Source organism: Aquila chrysaetos, chromosome 16 (genome assembly GCF_900496995.4).
Source record: "Aquila chrysaetos chrysaetos chromosome 16, bAquChr1.4, whole genome shotgun sequence".
Lineage (NCBI taxonomy): Eukaryota > Metazoa > Chordata > Aves > Accipitriformes > Accipitridae > Aquila > Aquila chrysaetos.
In genome coordinates this window covers 29,912,809-29,933,631 of record NC_044019.1, presented here as the reverse complement: position 1 = coordinate 29,933,631, position 20,823 = coordinate 29,912,809, and the positions used below count along the sequence as shown (strand labels likewise).

General features: G+C 65.3%; 4 protein-coding genes across 19 annotated transcripts in view; 1 reads left to right on the top strand and 3 right to left on the bottom strand.

The window, feature by feature from the left end:
* The window catches only part of LOC115351773 (collagen alpha-1(III) chain-like), a 28,449-nt gene extending 8,293 nt beyond the window's left edge, over positions 1–20,156 (top strand). For 5 of the 16 annotated variants that reach the window (XM_030038962.1, XM_030038956.1, XM_030038952.1 and 2 more), the window contains 4 exons: positions 5,134–5,790; positions 11,967–12,605; positions 18,783–19,346; positions 19,404–20,156. In XM_030038962.1, the coding sequence (XP_029894822.1) occupies positions 5,134–5,790; positions 11,967–12,605; positions 18,783–19,346; positions 19,404–19,570 (2,027 nt within the window). In that variant the 3' untranslated portion in view covers positions 19,571–20,156. Of the gene's footprint in view, positions 1–5,099; positions 5,791–11,914; positions 12,606–18,730; positions 19,347–19,403 lie in introns of all 16 variants that reach the window. The other 11 variants (XM_030038960.1, XM_030038955.1, XM_030038959.1 and 8 more) reach the window with 11 other exon arrangements.
* LOC115351778 lies at positions 326–2,261 on the bottom strand. Its single transcript, XM_030038973.1, has 2 exons — positions 1,768–2,261; positions 326–1,326 (listed from the first exon to the last, which is right to left on the bottom strand). Exons 1-2 carry the CDS (start codon positions 2,128–2,130, stop codon positions 940–942), a joined length of 750 nt encoding a protein of 249 aa, XP_029894833.1. The 5' UTR covers positions 2,131–2,261; the 3' UTR covers positions 326–939.
* LOC115351775 lies at positions 5,602–10,335 on the bottom strand. Its single transcript, XM_030038970.1, has 3 exons — positions 9,854–10,335; positions 8,584–9,705; positions 5,602–8,142 (listed from the first exon to the last, which is right to left on the bottom strand). The coding sequence occupies exons 1-3, from the start codon at positions 10,095–10,097 to the stop codon at positions 7,895–7,897; spliced, it is 1,614 nt and encodes a 537-aa protein (XP_029894830.1). The 5' UTR covers positions 10,098–10,335; the 3' UTR covers positions 5,602–7,894.
* On the bottom strand, positions 13,958–16,232 carry LOC115351777 (synapsin-1-like). The gene is made up of 2 exons (XM_030038972.1): positions 15,399–16,232; positions 13,958–14,958 (listed from the first exon to the last, which is right to left on the bottom strand). The coding sequence occupies exons 1-2, from the start codon at positions 16,165–16,167 to the stop codon at positions 14,711–14,713; spliced, it is 1,017 nt and encodes a 338-aa protein (XP_029894832.1). The 5' UTR covers positions 16,168–16,232; the 3' UTR covers positions 13,958–14,710.
* Positions 20,157–20,823: the final 667 nt, after the last annotated feature.

Sequence of the window (20,823 nt, the reverse complement as noted above, 5' to 3'; positions counted from 1 at the left end):
TGGGGCTTTGTGGAAAACACAAAACGCGGTCATCAACCTCCAGGTAGTTTTCCTCAAGTCTCTTAATCTCCAGGCAGATCCTGACCTTGGACTCTTTGCAGAGTCTCATTCATTGGACCTGTCTGAGCCATCTGCCCTGAGACAAGGTCAGTGAGCGATTTCTAACAAGGGCCAGCGTCTCCGCAGGGCTTCTGAACGAAGCCTCTGGAGATGGATCTCTTCGGCGCTCGTCCCCGCAGAGAAGTGTGTTTGGTGACACAAACGCGAGCCAGGCTGGGTGGTAGGTCATTCGTTTCCCACAAAGCCCCACACCTTTGGCCCCAGCCAGCAGGGCTGCGGTGCACGGTGCACTTCCTACCCCTTGGAAGTGCTGGTTTACTGTGTCCAGTGCTGGGCTCCCCAGTAGAAGACGGACGTGGACATACTGGAGGAGAACGCTTGTTCGCAGATACACCAGGAATGGCTGAAAAGCGCAACTTGGGCCGTCTCTCGCTAATTTTGAACAAAGGCACCACTTCTACGCCGCCACGTAATCGCAGTCAAGACGGACGCGGACATACTGGGGAGAGTCCAAGAAAGGACCACAAAGGAAGGGACTGGAGCATCTCCCCTATCAGGAAGGGCTGAGAGAGCAGATGATCAAGGGAGCTTACAGGCCTCCGTGGCACACTGGCACTGACAAGGCACGGAGGGGGGGCAGCAGCCTGTCTCCCCGGCAGGGACCCCCGCAGCAGCCAGCACCACCCTGCCCACGGGACACCCTTTCCCTGGCTCCCCTCTCCAGCCTGCGGGCACATCCCGTTCCGAGTCGGCTGGCGCTTCACAGAAAGCAAGCAACTCCCACCGTGGGGCTAGAAACGGGATTTATTTGGACTATCGGAGCGATGGGTCTGGCCTCTCTTCTCTCCTCTTTGCACCCATGTCCCTCTCAGAGCCACGTCAAGGCCTCCCCATCGTGGCTGACGCGGTAGGCACCCTCGGCCCCTCTGCCCTCTTGCCAATCCCCTTCCCTACGTGCGATGGAGGGGGAAGAGGTGGCGCGGGACCGGGGCTCTGCGGCACGTCTCGCTGTCTCTGGCTACGGGCCATGTCCCGAAAGCCAGAATCCAGCGCCCGCAGGACCTGCCTCCTGCTCCGGCGCAGCGTCTCGAGGGAGACTGGCGGGGAGCTGCCTGGGCCCCGGGAGGTGCTGGGTGCCGGTGCGGCTGCCTGGGGTGTGCTGGGCCGGCTGCTGTCCCGCAGCACTGCCCGACCGCCCTCCTCCCCGGGCACTGCTCGCTCTGATGGCCCCTCTCTGCCAAGCTGCTCCCTGCAGCGCCGCAGCCTCTTGGTGCGGAAGTGCAGCTGCAGGGTCTCGTGCTGCTTCTCTGACACGTACGTGGCCTCGCAGCTGTAGACGTACACGGGCACCGGGTGGGAAGGCGGTGTTGCGGAGGCCAGCGGGCGGGCGAGGGATGCCTCGCGCTGCTGTGGCGAGCCCTGGTCGGGCTGGAAATGGCGCTGGGGGTTGAGGACGGGGACACGGGCACGGCGTGGCCGCGGGGAACCGGTCCCAGTCCGCAAGCAGTTGGGGCAGCGACCGAGGCGGCGTTTCCATGGACTGCTGCGCTGCCTCAGGGAGCCTTTGCAGCTTAATCTCCAGGCATTTCCTTGCGGTATGCACCCAGAGTTTGCTGCGCGCCTCCTGGCTCAGCTCCACCTTTGAGATGACAACGGGCGCTGCAGCATTAGGCCGGCTCGTGTCCGCAAGTTTGGCCTCACCGCTGCCTCGGGTAGCAGCGAACCTGGCCTGAAGGCCAGCGTCTTCCTCCGGCAGGACCGCAGCCGGTCCTGCTGCTGCTGGTCCCGCTGCCTCGCTGCCCAGCTTGGGAAGGGCTGGCAGGGCCAAGGATAAGCCAAGAGGCCACAGGAACTCCTCGCTCTGCGGTAGCTGCCCGTCCGGCTGAAGGAGGCTCTCACGCACGATGTTGCCCACGGCTGGTGGTTGGATGGAGGAGCAGACGCCACCACCGGCAGCGAGGGAAGAGCCCGGGTGCCGGCTGCTGACGGAGAGGTCGCGGGGAGAGGTCTGCTCAGCCAGTGACACGGGGCGCGCGGGCAAAGGCGCGTGCACAGACTCCTCGGAGCCATGCCGGCTGCGCGGCTCCTGCTGTCCTACCCTGGGGTGCCACGCGGCGCTGGCCTGGCCCGGGGCCCGGGGCCCCCACACGCTGTGCTCCCGGGGGAGCTGCGGGTCCAGAGGAGCGAGCAGCGGTGGGGGGCACTGGCACCAGCAGGGCCAGGGACTCCTCGGTGGGGTTGGGGTCCCCCCACAGCCTCCGGACTTCCTTCTGCCTTATGTTGTCCGCGATGGCGTCCGCCTTCCCCTGCAGCGAGGGGCACAGCTTGCACCGCCGCAAGGGCTGGCTCTGCCCCGGCCGGATGAGCTTTGGCAGGACGCGGCGGCCCTGCCGCTGCGCCGCTCGCTGCTGGGACAGCTGCACCGGCACGGGCAGGGCCCCCAGCTGCACTTCCAGTCCCTTCCTGGCCACGTGCATCTTCAGGGCCGAGCAGGCTCCGCTGCCACGCGCGGGTCCAAGGGAGCGGGCGGACCCCAGCTCGACGGGGGCCCCTCCATCTGGGATCGGGTGGGTATCGCTCAGACTCTCGGGGGGGCCGAGGCTCTCAGAGGAGCCAGAGAAGCTGCAGCTGTGGCAGGGCAAGCGGCCCCACTCCGCCAGCTCCTCCAGGTCCCGCCATGCTGCCTGCCAGGCGCCGGGGTCCTGCGCGAACGGGGAGCCCAGCCCCGGCGACGCCCTGGGCCTGGTTCGTGCCGACAGCATCAGTCGCTGCAGCTCCTGGGCAGCCTTGCTGCAGTGGGTGCAGCCGTGGTCTGCCCGCCGCTCGCCGCCTGCAAAAGAGGGAGGGGTGCCAGGGGCGCGGGGCTGGGGCCGCTGGGACCCCCGGGGACTGTCCGCCTCTGCTGGGGCCCTGTCCTGCCCCGGGGATGGACCCCCCGGGTACCCCCGGGGCGCAGGGCGCACCCGCAGGGGACTTACGTTTCTCTGGTGCTGTCGCTCGCTGCCACCGTCTCCAGCATCGTCGGCTCCAGCTGTCGCCCTGTGGGCACAGGAACGGAGCACGGTGACCTGCCTGGGGGGAGCCCCTGCCACCGCCAGCCCCGAGGGGTCCCCCTGGCCCTAAGCGGCCCCGTACCTGTTGGCGTCGGCCGGTGCTGAGCAGGACGGCCCCGGCAGCCAGGAGCAGGATGCCGAGGCCGAGGAGACAGCTGCTGCCGCTCATTGCGCAGAGTCCGGCACGGACACACTGAGGCTTGCGGGGTGCTGGCGTCTGTATTGTAGGGACACGGCAGTGAAGGTCACAGCCCTGCGGCCGGGGACGCCTTTGTGATGGCGCAGCCCCGGATCACGCCGGGACGGTGCTCGCCCCCAACGCAGGTACGAGCTCCGTCCTGCAGCCGCCCGGGGCACGCTGCTGCGCCCTGGCTGGGGCTGCCATTGCGGAGAGGCCAGGAGCCGCTTCCTGCCTAAATTTGCTTTAACTTTTGGTCAGCCCTGAAGTGGTCAGGCAGCTGGACTAGATGATCGTTGTAGGTCCCGCCCAACTGATCTGATCTGATCTTTCTATTCTATTCTTTTCTAGTCTAGTCTATTCTCTTCTGTTCTATTCTATTCTGTTCCGTCCTGTTCAGGGACTGCCTGGAGATTAAGAGACTTGAGGAAAACTACCTGAAGTTCGGTGGCTGTGTGTGACCGAGGCACGTAAGCTCCCTTGATCATCAGCTCTCTCAGCCTTTCCTCGTAGGAGAGATGCTCCGGTCCCTCCAGCATCCTTGCGGCCCTGCGTTGGACTCTCCAGTACGTCCACATCTCTCTCGTACCGGGAGCCCAGCGCTGGACACAGTACGCTTGCCGAATGGGCCTTTTCTTCCCCCGAGGCCGGGGCTTGCGTCGCCGGGGTGCGGTCCCCGAAAGCTCTGTGATGTCACCAGAGAGTCACCGTGACCCCTGTGACATCAATCCTTTTGAGGCGTGGGGCAGCCCTGCAGGGCCACAGTGCTGTCCTCGTGCGTGGGCGACAGCCGTCTGTCTGCAGGTGGGGGGACGAAGGACCCCCATCCCGCAGGCTCCCTGCCAAGGGCGCAGAGAGGATCTGCCGGACAGGGACGCCGGCAGGGCCCGGGGCACCCGTCCCGACCTGCCGCGTCCCCACCCTCGTGCTGCTCTCGCTGAGAGGCTGGGAACCGCTTTCCTGCCTACCCAATTCCTGCCCGCACGTGTCCCAGAGGTCAGTCGCCGTCCCGCCCGGAGAGCAGGAGCACGCCGAGGTGCCCCTGGTGCCACTCGTCCGCTCCAGGACGGTCCCTGGTGTTTGTGGCAGCACAAGCACGGCCCCCAGGCAGAGCAGGCACCTCTTCAGCATCTTTGCTGCTTCCTGCAGGTTGCGTCTCCAGGGCAGCTCACGAGCTCTGTCCCTCTTTCGTTCGCAGGGCGAGATGGGGTCGGAGGAGGACTTGGCAGAGCAGGGCACCTCTTCCCCTGCTGCCGGCACCAGCCAGGTGCCCCAGGCCGCGCCGCTGGAAGCCTCTGAGGACGCAGACTGCCCCATCTGCCTGGACACCATCAACGACGAAGCCTACGTGAGCTGGTGCAAGCACCGCTTCTGTTTTCCTTGCATACAGACGTGGGCCCGCATAACAGGCAAGTGCCCAATCTGCCGGGGGCCTGCTCAGCACATCTTCCGCAAGGTGGTAGGTGACAACTATGAGGTGCATAGCGTGGTGGTAGGTGACAACTATGAGGTGCATAGCGTCGACAGAAGGAGACCTCGACGCCGCTCTGCGGAAAGGAGGTGGTATCGTCCCTCGGACCTCCAGCGCAGCAGGGCTCCCAGCAGAAACCGTGGTGGTGGCCGCACCGGGGCCCCGGAAAGGGGCCAAAGCAGGTCCTCGAGGCGGCACCACGATGGCCACAGACGGGCTCAGCGCACCCGTGGCTACAACTCCTCGAGAAGCGGGAGTCGGCAGCGGAGAAGGGCTCGGGACGCAGAACGGGACGTCCTGCCCTCCTCAAGGAGGAGCCAGCGCCGCCCGCGGGCAGGCCGGGATTCCTCCAGGCAACGGCGCGCAACAAGGAGCCGATCCCGGCGCAGGTCCCGCAGCACCGGGGGCCAAGCTGGGTGGGAGCGCTCACGGGCCCACCGCGGCAGACAGCGATGGCGCAGCAGGGATCCCGATGATGAGGGCCGAGCTCAAAGGCCAGAACGGGACGTCCTGCCCTCCTCAAGGAGGAGCCAGCGCCGCCCGCGGGCAGGCCGGGATTCCTCCAGGCAACGGCGCGCAACAAGGAGCCGATCCCGGCGCAGGTCCCGCAGCACCGGGGGCCAAGCTGGGTGGGAGCGCTCACGGGCCCACCGCGGCAGACAGCGATGGCGCAGCAGGGATCCCGATGATGAGGGCCGAGCTCAAAGGCCAGAACGGGACGTCCTGCCCTCCTCAAGGAGGAGCCAGCGCCGCCCGCGGGCAGGCCGGGATTCCTCCAGGCAACGGCGCGCAACAAGGAGCCGATCCCGGCGCAGGTCCCGCAGCACCGGGGGCCAAGCTGGGTGGGAGCGCTCACGGGCCCACCGCGGCAGACAGCGATGGCGCAGCAGGGATCCCGATGATGAGGGCCGAGCTCAAAGGCCAGAACGGGACGTCCTGCCCTCCTCAAGGAGGAGCCAGCGCCGCCCGCGGGCAGGCCGGGATTCCTCCAGGCAACGGCGCGCAACAAGGAGCCGATCCCGGCGCAGGTCCCGCAGCCGTGCCAGGCGCGGGGCCTGGTAGCACATCCTACCAAGAAGGGAAATGCAGCGCTCGCCCCCGACCAACACCTGCCGGGGCAGCGCAAAGAGCCCAGGGACACAGAAGGCCCTCGAGGTGGTGTTTGTGTGGCTGCTGAGGGGCACCTGGACGGTGGCAGCGGGACAGTCGCAACCTGGGTTGTCTCCGACTCTGGCAGTGGCAGCGAACAGGATCAAGGCAGCCTCCCCGCTCCGGCTGAGGCAGGAACTGCTCCTGTCGTCTCCTCTCATGACAAGTCATGGATTTGAGGAGGTGGGAAGGGACCTCTGGACATCACCTAGTCCAAGCCCGCTGCTGGAGCGGGGTCAGCCAGAGCAGACTGCCCAGCGCTGCATCCAGTCAGGCTCTGATGATCGCGAAGGACGGAGCCTCCGGCACCCCTCCGGGCAACCTGTTCCCTGGCTCGACCTCCCTTCAAATAAACAAGTTTTGTATTGCAGTTAGGGAGAGGTTCTTTTCTTTCAACTGGTGCCCGTTGTCTTGTCCTGTCTCTGGATAGCGCTGCGAAGGGACTGGAGAACCGCTGCCCCACTGGGCTGTGCGCAGGAGTGTAGGCGCCTGGACCTGGGGGGTGCAGGGTGCGGTGGCAGAGGACAGGGAGGGGTGAGAGGGCAAGCTGAGGTTCTCTGTTGCTCCTGTTCATGCTTGGGACCTTGAGGCCTCTCGGCTTTGTGGTCGTGGAGGGGAGCACGAGGGAGGCTCCTCCACAAAGCCCTTCTTCCCCAGAGCCCTGCGTGGGGCAGAGCCCTTAGAGAAACTGCAGCGTTAGTGCTTTCATCAAGCCAGGAAAGGAGATGAAAGCAGGACATGCTTCTGGGGAAAGTCCAAAGCACAGAAATAAAAAAATGACCTGAGGTTTCGGAATCATGAAAAAGAAAAGGAGCCTTGGGTGCAACATCCTGCGAGTAACCCAGTCTTTCCAAGGGACAGGGGATAACCGGTGCACCGTAGCCCTGCTGGTTAGGGCCAAAGGTGTGGGGCTTTGTGGAAAACACAAAACGCGGTCATCAACCTCCAGGTAGTTTTCCTCAAGTCTCTTAATCTCCAGGCAGATCCTGACCTTGGACTCTTTGCAGAGTCTCATTCATTGGACCTGTCTGAGCCATCTGCCCTGAGACAAGGTCAGTGAGCGATTTCTAACAAGGGCCAGCGTCTCCGCAGGGCTTCTGAACGAAGCCTCTGGAGATGGATCTCTTCGGCGCTCGTCCCCGCAGAGAAGTGTGTTTGGTGACACAAACGCGAGCCAGGCTGGGTGGTAGGTCATTCGTTTCCCACAAAGCCCCACACCTTTGCCCCAGCCAGCAGGGCTGCGGTGCACGGTGCACTTCCTACCCCTTGGAAGTGCTGGTTTACTGTGTCCAGTGCTGGGCTCCCCAGTAGAAGACGGACGTGGACATACTGGAGGAGAACGCTTGTTCGCAGATACACCAGGAATGGCTGAAAAGCGCAACTTGGGCCGTCTCTCGCTAATTTTGAACAAAGGCACCACTTCTACGCCGCCACGTAATCGCAGTCAAGACGGACGCGGACATACTGGGGAGAGTCCAAGAAAGGACCACAAAGGAAGGGACTGGAGCATCTCCCCTATCAGGAAGGGCTGAGAGAGCAGATGATCAAGGGAGCTTACAGGCCTCCGTGGCACACTGGCACTGACAAGGCACGGAGGGGGGGCAGCAGCCTGTCTCCCCGGCAGGGACCCCCGCAGCAGCCAGCACCACCCTGCCCACGGGACACCCTTTCCCTGGCTCCCCTCTCCAGCCTGCGGGCACATCCCGTTCCGAGTCGGCTGGCGCTTCACAGAAAGCAAGCAACTCCCACCGTGGGGCTAGAAACGGGATTTATTTGGACTATCGGAGCGATGGGTCTGGCCTCTCTTCTCTCCTCTTTGCACCCATGTCCCTCTCAGAGCCACGTCAAGGCCTCCCCATCGTGGCTGACGCGGTAGGCACCCTCGGCCCCTCTGCCCTCTTGCCAATCCCCTTCCCTACGTGCGATGGAGGGGGAAGAGGTGGCGCGGGACCGGGGCTCTGCGGCACGTCTCGCTGTCTCTGGCTACGGGCCATGTCCCGAAAGCCAGAATCCAGCGCCCGCAGGACCTGCCTCCTGCTCCGGCGCAGCGTCTCGAGGGAGACTGGCGGGGAGCTGCCTGGGCCCCGGGAGGTGCTGGGTGCCGGTGCGGCTGCCTGGGGTGTGCTGGGCCGGCTGCTGTCCCGCAGCACTGCCCGACCGCCCTCCTCCCCGGGCACTGCTCGCTCTGATGGCCCCTCTCTGCCAAGCTGCTCCCTGCAGCGCCGCAGCCTCTTGGTGCGGAAGTGCAGCTGCAGGGTCTCGTGCTGCTTCTCTGACACGTACGTGGCCTCGCAGCTGTAGACGTACACGGGCACCGGGTGGGAAGGCGGTGTTGCGGAGGCCAGCGGGCGGGCGAGGGATGCCTCGCGCTGCTGTGGCGAGCCCTGGTCGGGCTGGAAATGGCGCTGGGGGTTGAGGACGGGGACACGGGCACGGCGTGGCCAGCGGGGAACCGGTCCCAGTCCGCAAGCGTTGGGGCAGCGACCGAGGCGGCGTTTCCATGGACTGCTGCGCTGCCTCAGGGAGCCTTTGCAGCTTAATCTCCAGGCATTTCCTTGCGGTATGCACCCAGAGTTTGCTGCGCGCCTCCTGGCTCAGCTCCACCTTTGAGATGACAACGGGCGCTGCAGCATTAGGCCGGCTCGTGTCCGCAAGTTTGGCCTCACCGCTGCCTCGGGTAGCAGCGAACCTGGCCTGAAGGCCAGCGTCTTCCTCCGGCAGGACCGCAGCCGGTCCTGCTGCTGCTGGTCCCGCTGCCTCGCTGCCCAGCTTGGGAAGGGCTGGCAGGGCCAAGGATAAGCCAAGAGGCCACAGGAACTCCTCGCTCTGCGGTAGCTGCCCGTCCGGCTGAAGGAGGCTCTCACGCACGATGTTGCCCACGGCTGGTGGTTGGATGGAGGAGCAGACGCCACCACCGGCAGCGAGGGAAGAGCCCGGGTGCCGGCTGCTGACGGAGAGGTCGCGGGGAGAGGTCTGCTCAGCCAGTGACACGGGGCGCGCGGGCAAAGGCGCGTGCACAGACTCCTCGGAGCCATGCCGGCTGCGCGGCTCCTGCTGTCCTACCCTGGGGTGCCACGCGGCGCTGGCCTGGCCCGGGGCCCGGGGCCCCCACACGCTGTGCTCCCGGGGGAGCTGCGGGTCCAGAGGAGCGAGCAGCGGTGGGGGGCACGGCACCAGCAGGGCCAGGGACTCCTCGGTGGGGTTGGGGTCCCCCCACAGCCTCCGGACTTCCTTCTGCCTTATGTTGTCCGCGATGGCGTCCGCCTTCCCCTGCAGCGAGGGGCACAGCTTGCACCGCCGCAAGGGCTGGCTCTGCCCCGGCCGGATGAGCTTTGGCAGGACGCGGCGGCCCTGCCGCTGCGCCGCTCGCTGCTGGGACAGCTGCACCGGCACGGGCAGGGCCCCCAGCTGCACTTCCAGTCCCTTCCTGGCCACGTGCATCTTCAGGGCCGAGCAGGCTCCGCTGCCACGCGCGGGTCCAAGGGAGCGGGCGGACCCCAGCTCGACGGGGGCCCCTCCATCTGGGATCGGGTGGGTATCGCTCAGACTCTCGGGGGGGCCGAGGCTCTCAGAGGAGCCAGAGAAGCTGCAGCTGTGGCAGGGCAAGCGGCCCCACTCCGCCAGCTCCTCCAGGTCCCGCCATGCTGCCTGCCAGGCGCCGGGGTCCTGCGCGAACGGGGAGCCCAGCCCCGGCGACGCCCTGGGCCTGGTTCGTGCCGACAGCATCAGTCGCTGCAGCTCCTGGGCAGCCTTGCTGCAGTGGGTGCAGCCGTGGTCTGCCCGCCGCTCGCCGCCTGCAAAAGAGGGAGGGGTGCCAGGGGCGCGGGGCTGGGGCCGCTGGGACCCCCGGGGACTGTCCGCCTCTGCTGGGGCCCTGTCCTGCCCCGGGGATGGACCCCCCGGGTACCCCCGGGGCGCAGGGCGCACCCGCAGGGGACTTACGTTTCTCTGGTGCTGTCGCTCGCTGCCACCGTCTCCAGCATCGTCGGCTCCAGCTGTCGCCCTGTGGGCACAGGAACGGAGCACGGTGACCTGCCTGGGGGGAGCCCCTGCCACCGCCAGCCCCGAGGGGTCCCCCTGGCCCTAAGCGGCCCCGTACCTGTTGGCGTCGGCCGGTGCTGAGCAGGACGGCCCCGGCAGCCAGGAGCAGGATGCCGAGGCCGAGGAGACAGCTGCTGCCGCTCATTGCGCAGAGTCCGGCACGGACACACTGAGGCTTGCGGGGTGCTGGCGTCTGTATTGTAGGGACACGGCAGTGAAGGTCACAGCCCTGCGGCCGGGGACGCCTTTGTGATGGCGCAGCCCCGGATCACGCCGGGACGGTGCTCGCCCCCAACGCAGGTACGAGCTCCGTCCTGCAGCCGCCCGGGGCACGCTGCTGCGCCCTGGCTGGGGCTGCCATTGCGGAGAGGCCAGGAGCCGCTTCCTGCCTAAATTTGCTTTAACTTTTGGTCAGCCCTGAAGTGGTCAGGCAGCTGGACTAGATGATCGTTGTAGGTCCCGCCCAACTGATCTGATCTGATCTTTCTATTCTATTCTTTTCTAGTCTAGTCTATTCTCTTCTGTTCTATTCTATTCTGTTCCGTCCTGTTCAGGGACTGCCTGGAGATTAAGAGACTTGAGGAAAACTACCTGAAGTTCGGTGGCTGTGTGTGACCGAGGCACGTAAGCTCCCTTGATCATCAGCTCTCTCAGCCTTTCCTCGTAGGAGAGATGCTCCGGTCCCTCCAGCATCCTTGCGGCCCTGCGTTGGACTCTCCAGTACGTCCACATCTCTCTCGTACCGGGAGCCCAGCGCTGGACACAGTACGCTTGCCGAATGGGCCTTTTCTTCCCCCGAGGCCGGGGCTTGCGTCGCCGGGGTGCGGTCCCCGAAAGCTCTGTGATGTCACCAGAGAGTCACCGTGACCCCTGTGACATCAATCCTTTTGAGGCGTGGGGCAGCCCTGCAGGGCCACAGTGCTGTCCTCGTGCGTGGGCGACAGCCGTCTGTCTGCAGGTGGGGGGACGAAGGACCCCCATCCCGCAGGCTCCCTGCCAAGGGCGCAGAGAGGATCTGCCGGACAGGGACGCCGGCAGGGCCCGGGGCACCCGTCCCGACCTGCCGCGTCCCCACCCTCGTGCTGCTCTCGCTGAGAGGCTGGGAACCGCTTTCCTGCCTACCCAATTCCTGCCCGCACGTGTCCCAGAGGTCAGTCGCCGTCCCGCCCGGAGAGCAGGAGCACGCCGAGGTGCCCCTGGTGCCACTCGTCCGCTCCAGGACGGTCCCTGGTGTTTGTGGCAGCACAAGCACGGCCCCCAGGCAGAGCAGGCACCTCTTCAGCATCTTTGCTGCTTCCTGCAGGTTGCGTCTCCAGGGCAGCTCACGAGCTCTGTCCCTCTTTCGTTCGCAGGGCGAGATGGGGTCGGAGGAGGACTTGGCAGAGCAGGGCACCTCTTCCCCTGCTGCCGGCACCAGCCAGGTGCCCCAGGCCGCGCCGCTGGAAGCCTCTGAGGACGCAGACTGCCCCATCTGCCTGGACACCATCAACGACGAAGCCTACGTGAGCTGGTGCAAGCACCGCTTCTGTTTTCCTTGCATACAGACGTGGGCCCGCATAACAGGCAAGTGCCCAATCTGCCGGGGGCCTGCTCAGCACATCTTCCGCAAGGTGGTAGGTGACAACTATGAGGTGCATAGCGTGGTGGTAGGTGACAACTATGAGGTGCATAGCGTCGACAGAAGGAGACCTCGACGCCGCTCTGCGGAAAGGAGGTGGTATCGTCCCTCGGACCTCCAGCGCAGCAGGGCTCCCAGCAGAAACCGTGGTGGTGGCCGCACCGGGGCCCCGGAAAGGGGCCAAAGCAGGTCCTCGAGGCGGCACCACGATGGCCACAGACGGGCTCAGCGCACCCGTGGCTACAACTCCTCGAGAAGCGGGAGTCGGCAGCGGAGAAGGGCTCGGGACGCAGAACGGGACGTCCTGCCCTCCTCAAGGAGGAGCCAGCGCCGCCCGCGGGCAGGCCGGGATTCCTCCAGGCAACGGCGCGCAACAAGGAGCCGATCCCGGCGCAGGTCCCGCAGCACCGGGGGCCAAGCTGGGTGGGAGCGCTCACGGGCCCACCGCGGCAGACAGCGATGGCGCAGCAGGGATCCCGATGATGAGGGCCGAGCTCAAAGGCCAGAACGGGACGTCCTGCCCTCCTCAAGGAGGAGCCAGCGCCGCCCGCGGGCAGGCCGGGATTCCTCCAGGCAACGGCGCGCAACAAGGAGCCGATCCCGGCGCAGGTCCCGCAGCACCGGGGGCCAAGCTGGGTGGGAGCGCTCACGGGCCCACCGCGGCAGACAGCGATGGCGCAGCAGGGATCCCGATGATGAGGGCCGAGCTCAAAGGCCAGAACGGGACGTCCTGCCCTCCTCAAGGAGGAGCCAGCGCCGCCCGCGGGCAGGCCGGGATTCCTCCAGGCAACGGCGCGCAACAAGGAGCCGATCCCGGCGCAGGTCCCGCAGCACCGGGGGCCAAGCTGGGTGGGAGCGCTCACGGGCCCACCGCGGCAGACAGCGATGGCGCAGCAGGGATCCCGATGATGAGGGCCGAGCTCAAAGGCCAGAACGGGACGTCCTGCCCTCCTCAAGGAGGAGCCAGCGCCGCCCGCGGGCAGGCCGGGATTCCTCCAGGCAACGGCGCGCAACAAGGAGCCGATCCCGGCGCAGGTCCCGCAGCCGTGCCAGGCGCGGGGCCTGGTAGCACATCCTACCAAGAAGGGAAATGCAGCGCTCGCCCCCGACCAACACCTGCCGGGGCAGCGCAAAGAGCCCAGGGACACAGAAGGCCCTCGAGGTGGTGTTTGTGTGGCTGCTGAGGGGCACCTGGACGGTGGCAGCGGGACAGTCGCAACCTGGGTTGTCTCCGACTCTGGCAGTGGCAGCGAACAGGATCAAGGCAGCCTCCCCGCTCCGGCTGAGGCAGGAACTGCTCCTGTCGTCTCCTCTCATGACAAGTCATGGATTTGAGGAGGTGGGAAGGGACCTCTGGACATCACCTAGTCCAAGCCCGCTGCTGGAGCGGGGTCAGCCAGAGCAGACTGCCCAGCGCTGCATCCAGTCAGGCTCTGATGATCGCGAAGGACGGAGCCTCCGGCACCCCTCCGGGCAACCTGTTCCCTGGCTCGACCTCCCTTCAAATAAACAAGTTTTGTATTGCAGTTAGGGAGAGGTTCTTTTCTTTCAACTGGTGCCCGTTGTCTTGTCCTGTCTCTGGATAGCGCTGCGAAGGGACTGGAGAACCGCTGCCCCACTGGGCTGTGCGCAGGAGTGTAGGCGCCTGGACCTGGGGGGTGCAGGGTGCGGTGGCAGAGGACAGGGAGGGGTGAGAGGGCAAGCTGAGGTTCTCTGTTGCTCCTGTTCATGCTTGGGACCTTGAGGCCTCTCGGCTTTGTGGTCGTGGAGGGGAGCACGAGGGAGGCTCCTCCACAAAGCCCTTCTTCCCCAGAGCCCTGCGTGGGGCAGAGCCCTTAGAGAAACTGCAGCGTTAGTGCTTTCATCAAGCCAGGAAAGGAGATGAAAGCAGGACATGCTTCTGGGGAAAGTCCAAAGCACAGAAATAAAAAAATGACCTGAGGTTTCGGAATCATGAAAAAGAAAAGGAGCCTTGGGTGCAACATCCTGCGAGTAACCCAGTCTTTCCAAGGGACAGGGGATAACCGGTGCACCGTAGCCCTGCTGGTTAGGGCCAAAGGTGTGGGGCTTTGTGGAAAACACAAAACGCGGTCATCAACCTCCAGGTAGTTTTCCTCAAGTCTCTTAATCTCCAGGCAGATCCTGACCTTGGACTCTTTGCAGAGTCTCATTCATTGGACCTGTCTGAGCCATCTGCCCTGAGACAAGGTCAGTGAGCGATTTCTAACAAGGGCCAGCGTCTCCGCAGGGCTTCTGAACGAAGCCTCTGGAGATGGATCTCTTCGGCGCTCGTCCCCGCAGAGAAGTGTGTTTGGTGACACAAACGCGAGCCAGGCTGGGTGGTAGGTCATTCGTTTCCCACAAAGCCCCACACCTTTGGCCCCAGCCAGCAGGGCTGCGGTGCACGGTGCACTTCCTACCCCTTGGAAGTGCTGGTTTACTGTGTCCAGTGCTGGGCTCCCCAGTAGAAGACGGACGTGGACATACTGGAGGAGAACGCTTGTTCGCAGATACACCAGGAATGGCTGAAAAGCGCAACTTGGGCCGTCTCTCGCTAATTTTGAACAAAGGCACCACTTCTACGCCGCCACGTAATCGCAGTCAAGACGGACGCGGACATACTGGGGAGAGTCCAAGAAAGGACCACAAAGGAAGGGACTGGAGCATCTCCCCTATCAGGAAGGGCTGAGAGAGCAGATGATCAAGGGAGCTTACAGGCCTCCGTGGCACACTGGCACTGACAAGGCACGGAGGGGGGGCAGCAGCCTGTCTCCCCGGCAGGGACCCCCGCAGCAGCCAGCACCACCCTGCCCACGGGACACCCTTTCCCTGGCTCCCCTCTCCAGCCTGCGGGCACATCCCGTTCCGAGTCGGCTGGCGCTTCACAGAAAGCAAGCAACTCCCACCGTGGGGCTAGAAACGGGATTTATTTGGACTATCGGAGCGATGGGTCTGGCCTCTCTTCTCTCCTCTTTGCACCCATGTCCCTCTCAGAGCCACGTCAAGGCCTCCCCATCGTGGCTGACGCGGTAGGCACCCTCGGCCCCTCTGCCCTCTTGCCAATCCCCTTCCCTACGTGCGATGGAGGGGGAAGAGGTGGCGCGGGACCGGGGCTCTGCGGCACGTCTCGCTGTCTCTGGCTACGGGCCATGTCCCGAAAGCCAGAATCCAGCGCCCGCAGGACCTGCCTCCTGCTCCGGCGCAGCGTCTCGAGGGAGACTGGCGGGGAGCTGCCTGGGCCCCGGGAGGTGCTGGGTGCCGGTGCGGCTGCCTGGGGTGTGCTGGGCCGGCTGCTGTCCCGCAGCACTGCCCGACCGCCCTCCTCCCCGGGCACTGCTCGCTCTGATGGCCCCTCTCTGCCAAGCTGCTCCCTGCAGCGCCGCAGCCTCTTGGTGCGGAAGTGCAGCTGCAGGGTCTCGTGCTGCTTCTCTGACACGTACGTGGCCTCGCAGCTGTAGATGTACACGGGCACCGGGTGGGAAGGCGGTGTTGCGGAGGCCAGCGGGCGGGTGAGGGATGCCTCGCGCTGCTGTGGCGAGCCCTGGTCGGGCTGGAAATGGCGCTGGGGGTTGAGGACGGGGACACGGGCACGGCGTGGCCACGGGGAACCGGTCCCAGTCCGCAAGCGTTGGGGCAGCGACCGAGGCGGCGTTTCCATGGACTGCTGCGCTGCCTCAGGGAGCCTTTGCAGCTTAATCTCCAGGCATTTCCTTGCGGTATGCACCCAGAGTTTGCTGCGCGCCTCCTGGCTCAGCTCCACCTTTGAGATGACAACGGGCGCTGCAGCATTAGGCCGGCTCGTGTCCGCAAGTTTGGCCTCACCGCTGCCTCGGGTAGCAGCGAACCTGGCCTGAAGGCCAGCGTCTTCCTCCGGCAGGACCGCAGCCGGTCCTGCTGCTGCTGGTCCCGCTGCCTCGCTGCCCAGCTTGGGAAGGGCTGGCAGGGCCAAGGATAAGCCAAGAGGCCACAGGAACTCCTCGCTCTGCGGTAGCTGCCCGTCCGGCTGAAGGAGGCTCTCACGCACGATGTTGCCCACGGCTGGTGGTTGGATGGAGGAGCAGACGCCACCACCGGCAGCGAGGGAAGAGCCCGGGTGCCGGCTGCTGACGGAGAGGTCGCGGGGAGAGGTCTGCTCAGCCAGTGACACGGGGCGCGCGGGCAAAGGCGCGTGCACAGACTCCTCGGAGCCATGCCGGCTGCGCGGCTCCTGCTGTCCTACCCTGGGGTGCCACGCGGCGCTGGCCTGGCCCGGGGCCCGGGGCCCCCACACGCTGTGCTCCCGGGGGAGCTGCGGGTCCAGAGGAGCGAGCAGCGGTGGGGGGCACGGCACCAGCAGGGCCAGGGACTCCTCGGTGGGGTTGGGGTCCCCCCACAGCCTCCGGACTTCCTTCTGCCTTATGTTGTCCGCGATGGCGTCCGCCTTCCCCTGCAGCGAGGGGCACAGCTTGCACCGCCGCAAGGGCTGGCTCTGCCCCGGCCGGATGAGCTTTGGCAGGACGCGGCGGCCCTGCCGCTGCGCCGCTCGCTGCTGGGACAGCTGCACCGGCACGGGCAGGGCCCCCAGCTGCACTTCCAGTCCCTTCCTGGCCACGTGCATCTTCAGGGCCGAGCAGGCTCCGCTGCCACGCGCGGGTCCAAGGGAGCGGGCGGACCCCAGCTCGACGGGGGGCCCCTCCATCTGGGATCGGGTGGGTATCGCTCAGACTCTCGGGGGGGCCGAGGCTCTCAGAGGAGCCAGAGAAGCTGCAGCTGTGGCAGGGCAAGCGGCCCCACTCCGCCAGCTCCTCCAGGTCCCGCCATGCTGCCTGCCAGGCGCCGGGGTCCTGCGCGAACGGGGAGCCCAGCCCCGGCGACGCCCTGGGCCTGGTTCGTGCCGACAGCATCAGTCGCTGCAGCTCCTGGGCAGCCTTGCTGCAGTGGGTGCAGCCGTGGTCTGCCCGCCGCTCGCCGCCTGCAAAAGAGGGAGGGGTGCCAGGGGCGCGGGGCTGGGGCCGCTGGGACCCCCGGGGACTGTCCGCCTCTGCTGGGGCCCTGTCCTGCCCCGGGGATGGACCCCCCGGGTACCCCCGGGGCGCAGGGCGCACCCGCAGGGGACTTACGTTTCTCTGGTGCTGTCGCTCGCTGCCACCGTCTCCAGCATCGTCGGCTCCAGCTGTCGCCCTGTGGGCACAGGAACGGAGCACGGTGACCTGCCTGGGGGGAGCCCCTGCCACCGCCAGCCCCGAGGGGTCCCCCTGGCCCTAAGCGGCCCCGTACCTGTTGGCGTCGGCCGGTGCTGAGCAGGACGGCCCCGGCAGCCAGGAGCAGGATGCCGAGGCCGAGGAGACAGCTGCTGCCGCTCATTGCGCAGAGTCCGGCACGGACACACTGAGGCTTGCGGGGTGCTGGCGTCTGTATTGTAGGGACACGGCAGTGAAGGTCACAGCCCTGCGGCCGGGGACGCCTTTGTGATGGCGCAGCCCCGGATCACGCCGGGACGGTGCTCGCCCCCAACGCAGGTACGAGCTCCGTCCTGCAGCCGCCCGGGGCACGCTGCTGCGCCCTGGCTGGGGCTGCCATTGCGGAGAGGCCAGGAGCCGCTTCCTGCCTAAATTTGCTTTAACTTTTGGTCAGCCCTGAAGTGGTCAGGCAGCTGGACTAGATGATCGTTGTAGGTCCCGCCCAACTGATCTGATCTGATCTTTCTATTCTATTCTTTTCTAGTCTAGTCTATTCTCTTCTGTTCTATTCTATTCTGTTCCGTCCTGTTCAGGGACTGCCTGGAGATTAAGAGACTTGAGGAAAACTACCTGAAGTTCGGTGGCTGTGTGTGACCGAGGCACGTAAGCTCCCTTGATCATCAGCTCTCTCAGCCTTTCCTCGTAGGAGAGATGCTCCGGTCCCTCCAGCATCCTTGCGGCCCTGCGTTGGACTCTCCAGTACGTCCACATCTCTCTCGTACCGGGAGCCCAGCGCTGGACACAGTACGCTTGCCGAATGGGCCTTTTCTTCCCCCGAGGCCGGGGCTTGCGTCGCCGGGGTGCGGTCCCCGAAAGCTCTGTGATGTCACCAGAGAGTCACCGTGACCCCTGTGACATCAATCCTTTTGAGGCGTGGGGCAGCCCTGCAGGGCCACAGTGCTGTCCTCGTGCGTGGGCGACAGCCGTCTGTCTGCAGGTGGGGGGACGAAGGACCCCCATCCCGCAGGCTCCCTGCCAAGGGCGCAGAGAGGATCTGCCGGACAGGGACGCCGGCAGGGCCCGGGGCACCCGTCCCGACCTGCCGCGTCCCCACCCTCGTGCTGCTCTCGCTGAGAGGCTGGGAACCGCTTTCCTGCCTACCCAATTCCTGCCCGCACGTGTCCCAGAGGTCAGTCGCCGTCCCGCCCGGAGAGCAGGAGCACGCCGAGGTGCCCCTGGTGCCACTCGTCCGCTCCAGGACGGTCCCTGGTGTTTGTGGCAGCACAAGCACGGCCCCCAGGCAGAGCAGGCACCTCTTCAGCATCTTTGCTGCTTCCTGCAGGTTGCGTCTCCAGGGCAGCTCACGAGCTCTGTCCCTCTTTCGTTCGCAGGGCGAGATGGGGTCGGAGGAGGACTTGGCAGAGCAGGGCACCTCTTCCCCTGCTGCCGGCACCAGCCAGGTGCCCCAGGCCGCGCCGCTGGAAGCCTCTGAGGACGCAGACTGCCCCATCTGCCTGGACACCATCAACGACGAAGCCTACGTGAGCTGGTGCAAGCACCGCTTCTGTTTTCCTTGCATACAGACGTGGGCCCGCATAACAGGCAAGTGCCCAATCTGCCGGGGGCCTGCTCAGCACATCTTCCGCAAGGTGGTAGGTGACAACTATGAGGTGCATAGCGTGGTGGTAGGTGACAACTATGAGGTGCATAGCGTCGACAGAAGGAGACCTCGACGCCGCTCTGCGGAAAGGAGGTGGTATCGTCCCTCGGACCTCCAGCGCAGCAGGGCTCCCAGCAGAAACCGTGGTGGTGGCCGCACCGGGGCCCCGGAAAGGGGCCAAAGCAGGTCCTCGAGGCGGCACCACGATGGCCACAGACGGGCTCAGCGCACCCGTGGCTACAACTCCTCGAGAAGCGGGAGTCGGCAGCGGAGAAGGGCTCGGGACGCAGAACGGGACGTCCTGCCCTCCTCAAGGAGGAGCCAGCGCCGCCCGCGGGCAGGCCGGGATTCCTCCAGGCAACGGCGCGCAACAAGGAGCCGATCCCGGCGCAGGTCCCGCAGCACCGGGGGCCAAGCTGGGTGGGAGCGCTCACGGGCCCACCGCGGCAGACAGCGATGGCGCAGCAGGGATCCCGATGATGAGGGCCGAGCTCAAAGGCCAGAACGGGACGTCCTGCCCTCCTCAAGGAGGAGCCAGCGCCGCCCGCGGGCAGGCCGGGATTCCTCCAGGCAACGGCGCGCAACAAGGAGCCGATCCCGGCGCAGGTCCCGCAGCACCGGGGGCCAAGCTGGGTGGGAGCGCTCACGGGCCCACCGCGGCAGACAGCGATGGCGCAGCAGGGATCCCGATGATGAGGGCCGAGCTCAAAGGCCAGAACGGGACGTCCTGCCCTCCTCAAGGAGGAGCCAGCGCCGCCCGCGGGCAGGCCGGGATTCCTCCAGGCAACGGCGCGCAACAAGGAGCCGATCCCGGCGCAGGTCCCGCAGCACCGGGGGCCAAGCTGGGTGGGAGCGCTCACGGGCCCACCGCGGCAGACAGCGATGGCGCAGCAGGGATCCCGATGATGAGGGCCGAGCTCAAAGGCCAGAACGGGACGTCCTGCCCTCCTCAAGGAGGAGCCAGCGCCGCCCGCGGGCAGGCCGGGATTCCTCCAGGCAACGGCGCGCAACAAGGAGCCGATCCCGGCGCAGGTCCCGCAGCCGTGCCAGGCGCGGGGCCTGGTAGCACATCCTACCAAGAAGGGAAATGCAGCGCTCGCCCCCGACCAACACCTGCCGGGGCAGCGCAAAGAGCCCAGGGACACAGAAGGCCCTCGAGGTGGTGTTTGTGTGGCTGCTGAGGGGCACCTGGACGGTGGCAGCGGGACAGTCGCAACCTGGGTTGTCTCCGACTCTGGCAGTGGCAGCGAACAGGATCAAGGCAGCCTCCCCGCTCCGGCTGAGGCAGGAACTGCTCCTGTCGTCTCCTCTCATGACAAGTCATGGATTTGAGGAGGTGGGAAGGGACCTCTGGACATCACCTAGTCCAAGCCCGCTGCTGGAGCGGGGTCAGCCAGAGCAGACTGCCCAGCGCTGCATCCAGTCAGGCTCTGATGATCGCGAAGGACGGAGCCTCCGGCACCCCTCCGGGCAACCTGTTCCCTGGCTCGACCTCCCTTCAAATAAACAAGTTTTGTATTGCAGTTAGGGAGAGGTTCTTTTCTTTCAACTGGTGCCCGTTGTCTTGTCCTGTCTCTGGATAGCGCTGCGAAGGGACTGGAGAACCGCTGCCCCACTGGGCTGTGCGCAGGAGTGTAGGCGCCTGGACCTGGGGGGTGCAGGGTGCGGTGGCAGAGGACAGGGAGGGGTGAGAGGGCAAGCTGAGGTTCTCTGTTGCTCCTGTTCATGCTTGGGACCTTGAGGCCTCTCGGCTTTGTGGTCGTGGAGGGGAGCACGAGGGAGGCTCCTCCACAAAGCCCTTCTTCCCCAGAGCCCTGCGTGGGGCAGAGCCCTTAGAGAAACTGCAGCGTTAGTGCTTTCATCAAGCCAGGAAAGGAGATGAAAGCAGGACATGCTTCTGGGGAAAGTCCAAAGCACAGAAATAAAAAAATGACCTGAGGTTTCGGAATCATGAAAAAGAAAAGGAGCCTTGGGTGCAACATCCTGCGAGTAACCCAGTCTTTCCAAGGGACAGGGGATAACCGGTGCACCGTAGCCCTGCTGGTTAGGGCCAAAGGTGTGGGGCTTTGTGGAAAACACAAAACGCGGTCATCAACCTCCAGGTAGTTTTCCTCAAGTCTCTTAATCTCCAGGCAGATCCTGACCTTGGACTCTTTGCAGAGTCTCATTCATTGGACCTGTCTGAGCCATCTGCCCTGAGACAAGGTCAGTGAGCGATTTCTAACAGTTTCTCTGCAGGGATTTTGAACAAAGCCATTGGAGACAGGTCTCTTTGGCACTTGTCCCCGCAGAGATGTGTTTGATGACTCAAATGGGAGGCATCCAGGTTCTGGTTGCTTGCATAATAACTAATAACAGATACTATAATAACTAATAAGGCTTCCAGTTAAATATTTTTTCCACTGGGTAAAGGCCTGCTAGCTATGTATCACAA

Coding starts and splice junctions, on each gene's coding strand:
- LOC115351777 (XM_030038972.1), bottom strand. CDS start 16,167: ATGCACGTGGCCAGGAAGGGACTGGAAGTGCAGCTGGGGGCCCTGCCC. Junction 14,959..15,398: donor CAGGTTCGCTGCTACCCGAG/GCAGCGGTGAGG, acceptor TTCCGCACCAAG/AGGCTGCGGCGCTGCAGGGA.
- LOC115351778 (XM_030038973.1), bottom strand. CDS start 2,130: ATGGCTCCGAGGAGTCTGTGCACGCGCCTTTGCCCGCGCGCCCCGTGT. Junction 1,327..1,767: donor CAGGTTCGCTGCTACCCGAG/GCAGCGGTGAGG, acceptor TTCCGCACCAAG/AGGCTGCGGCGCTGCAGGGA.
- LOC115351775 (XM_030038970.1), bottom strand. CDS start 10,097: ATGAGCGGCAGCAGCTGTCTCCTCGGCCTCGGCATCCTGCTCCTGGCT. Junction 9,706..9,853: donor AGCGACAGCACCAGAGAAAC/GTAAGTCCCCTG, acceptor CCTCTTTTGCAG/GCGGCGAGCGGCGGGCAGAC. Junction 8,143..8,583: donor CAGGTTCGCTGCTACCCGAG/GCAGCGGTGAGG, acceptor TTCCGCACCAAG/AGGCTGCGGCGCTGCAGGGA.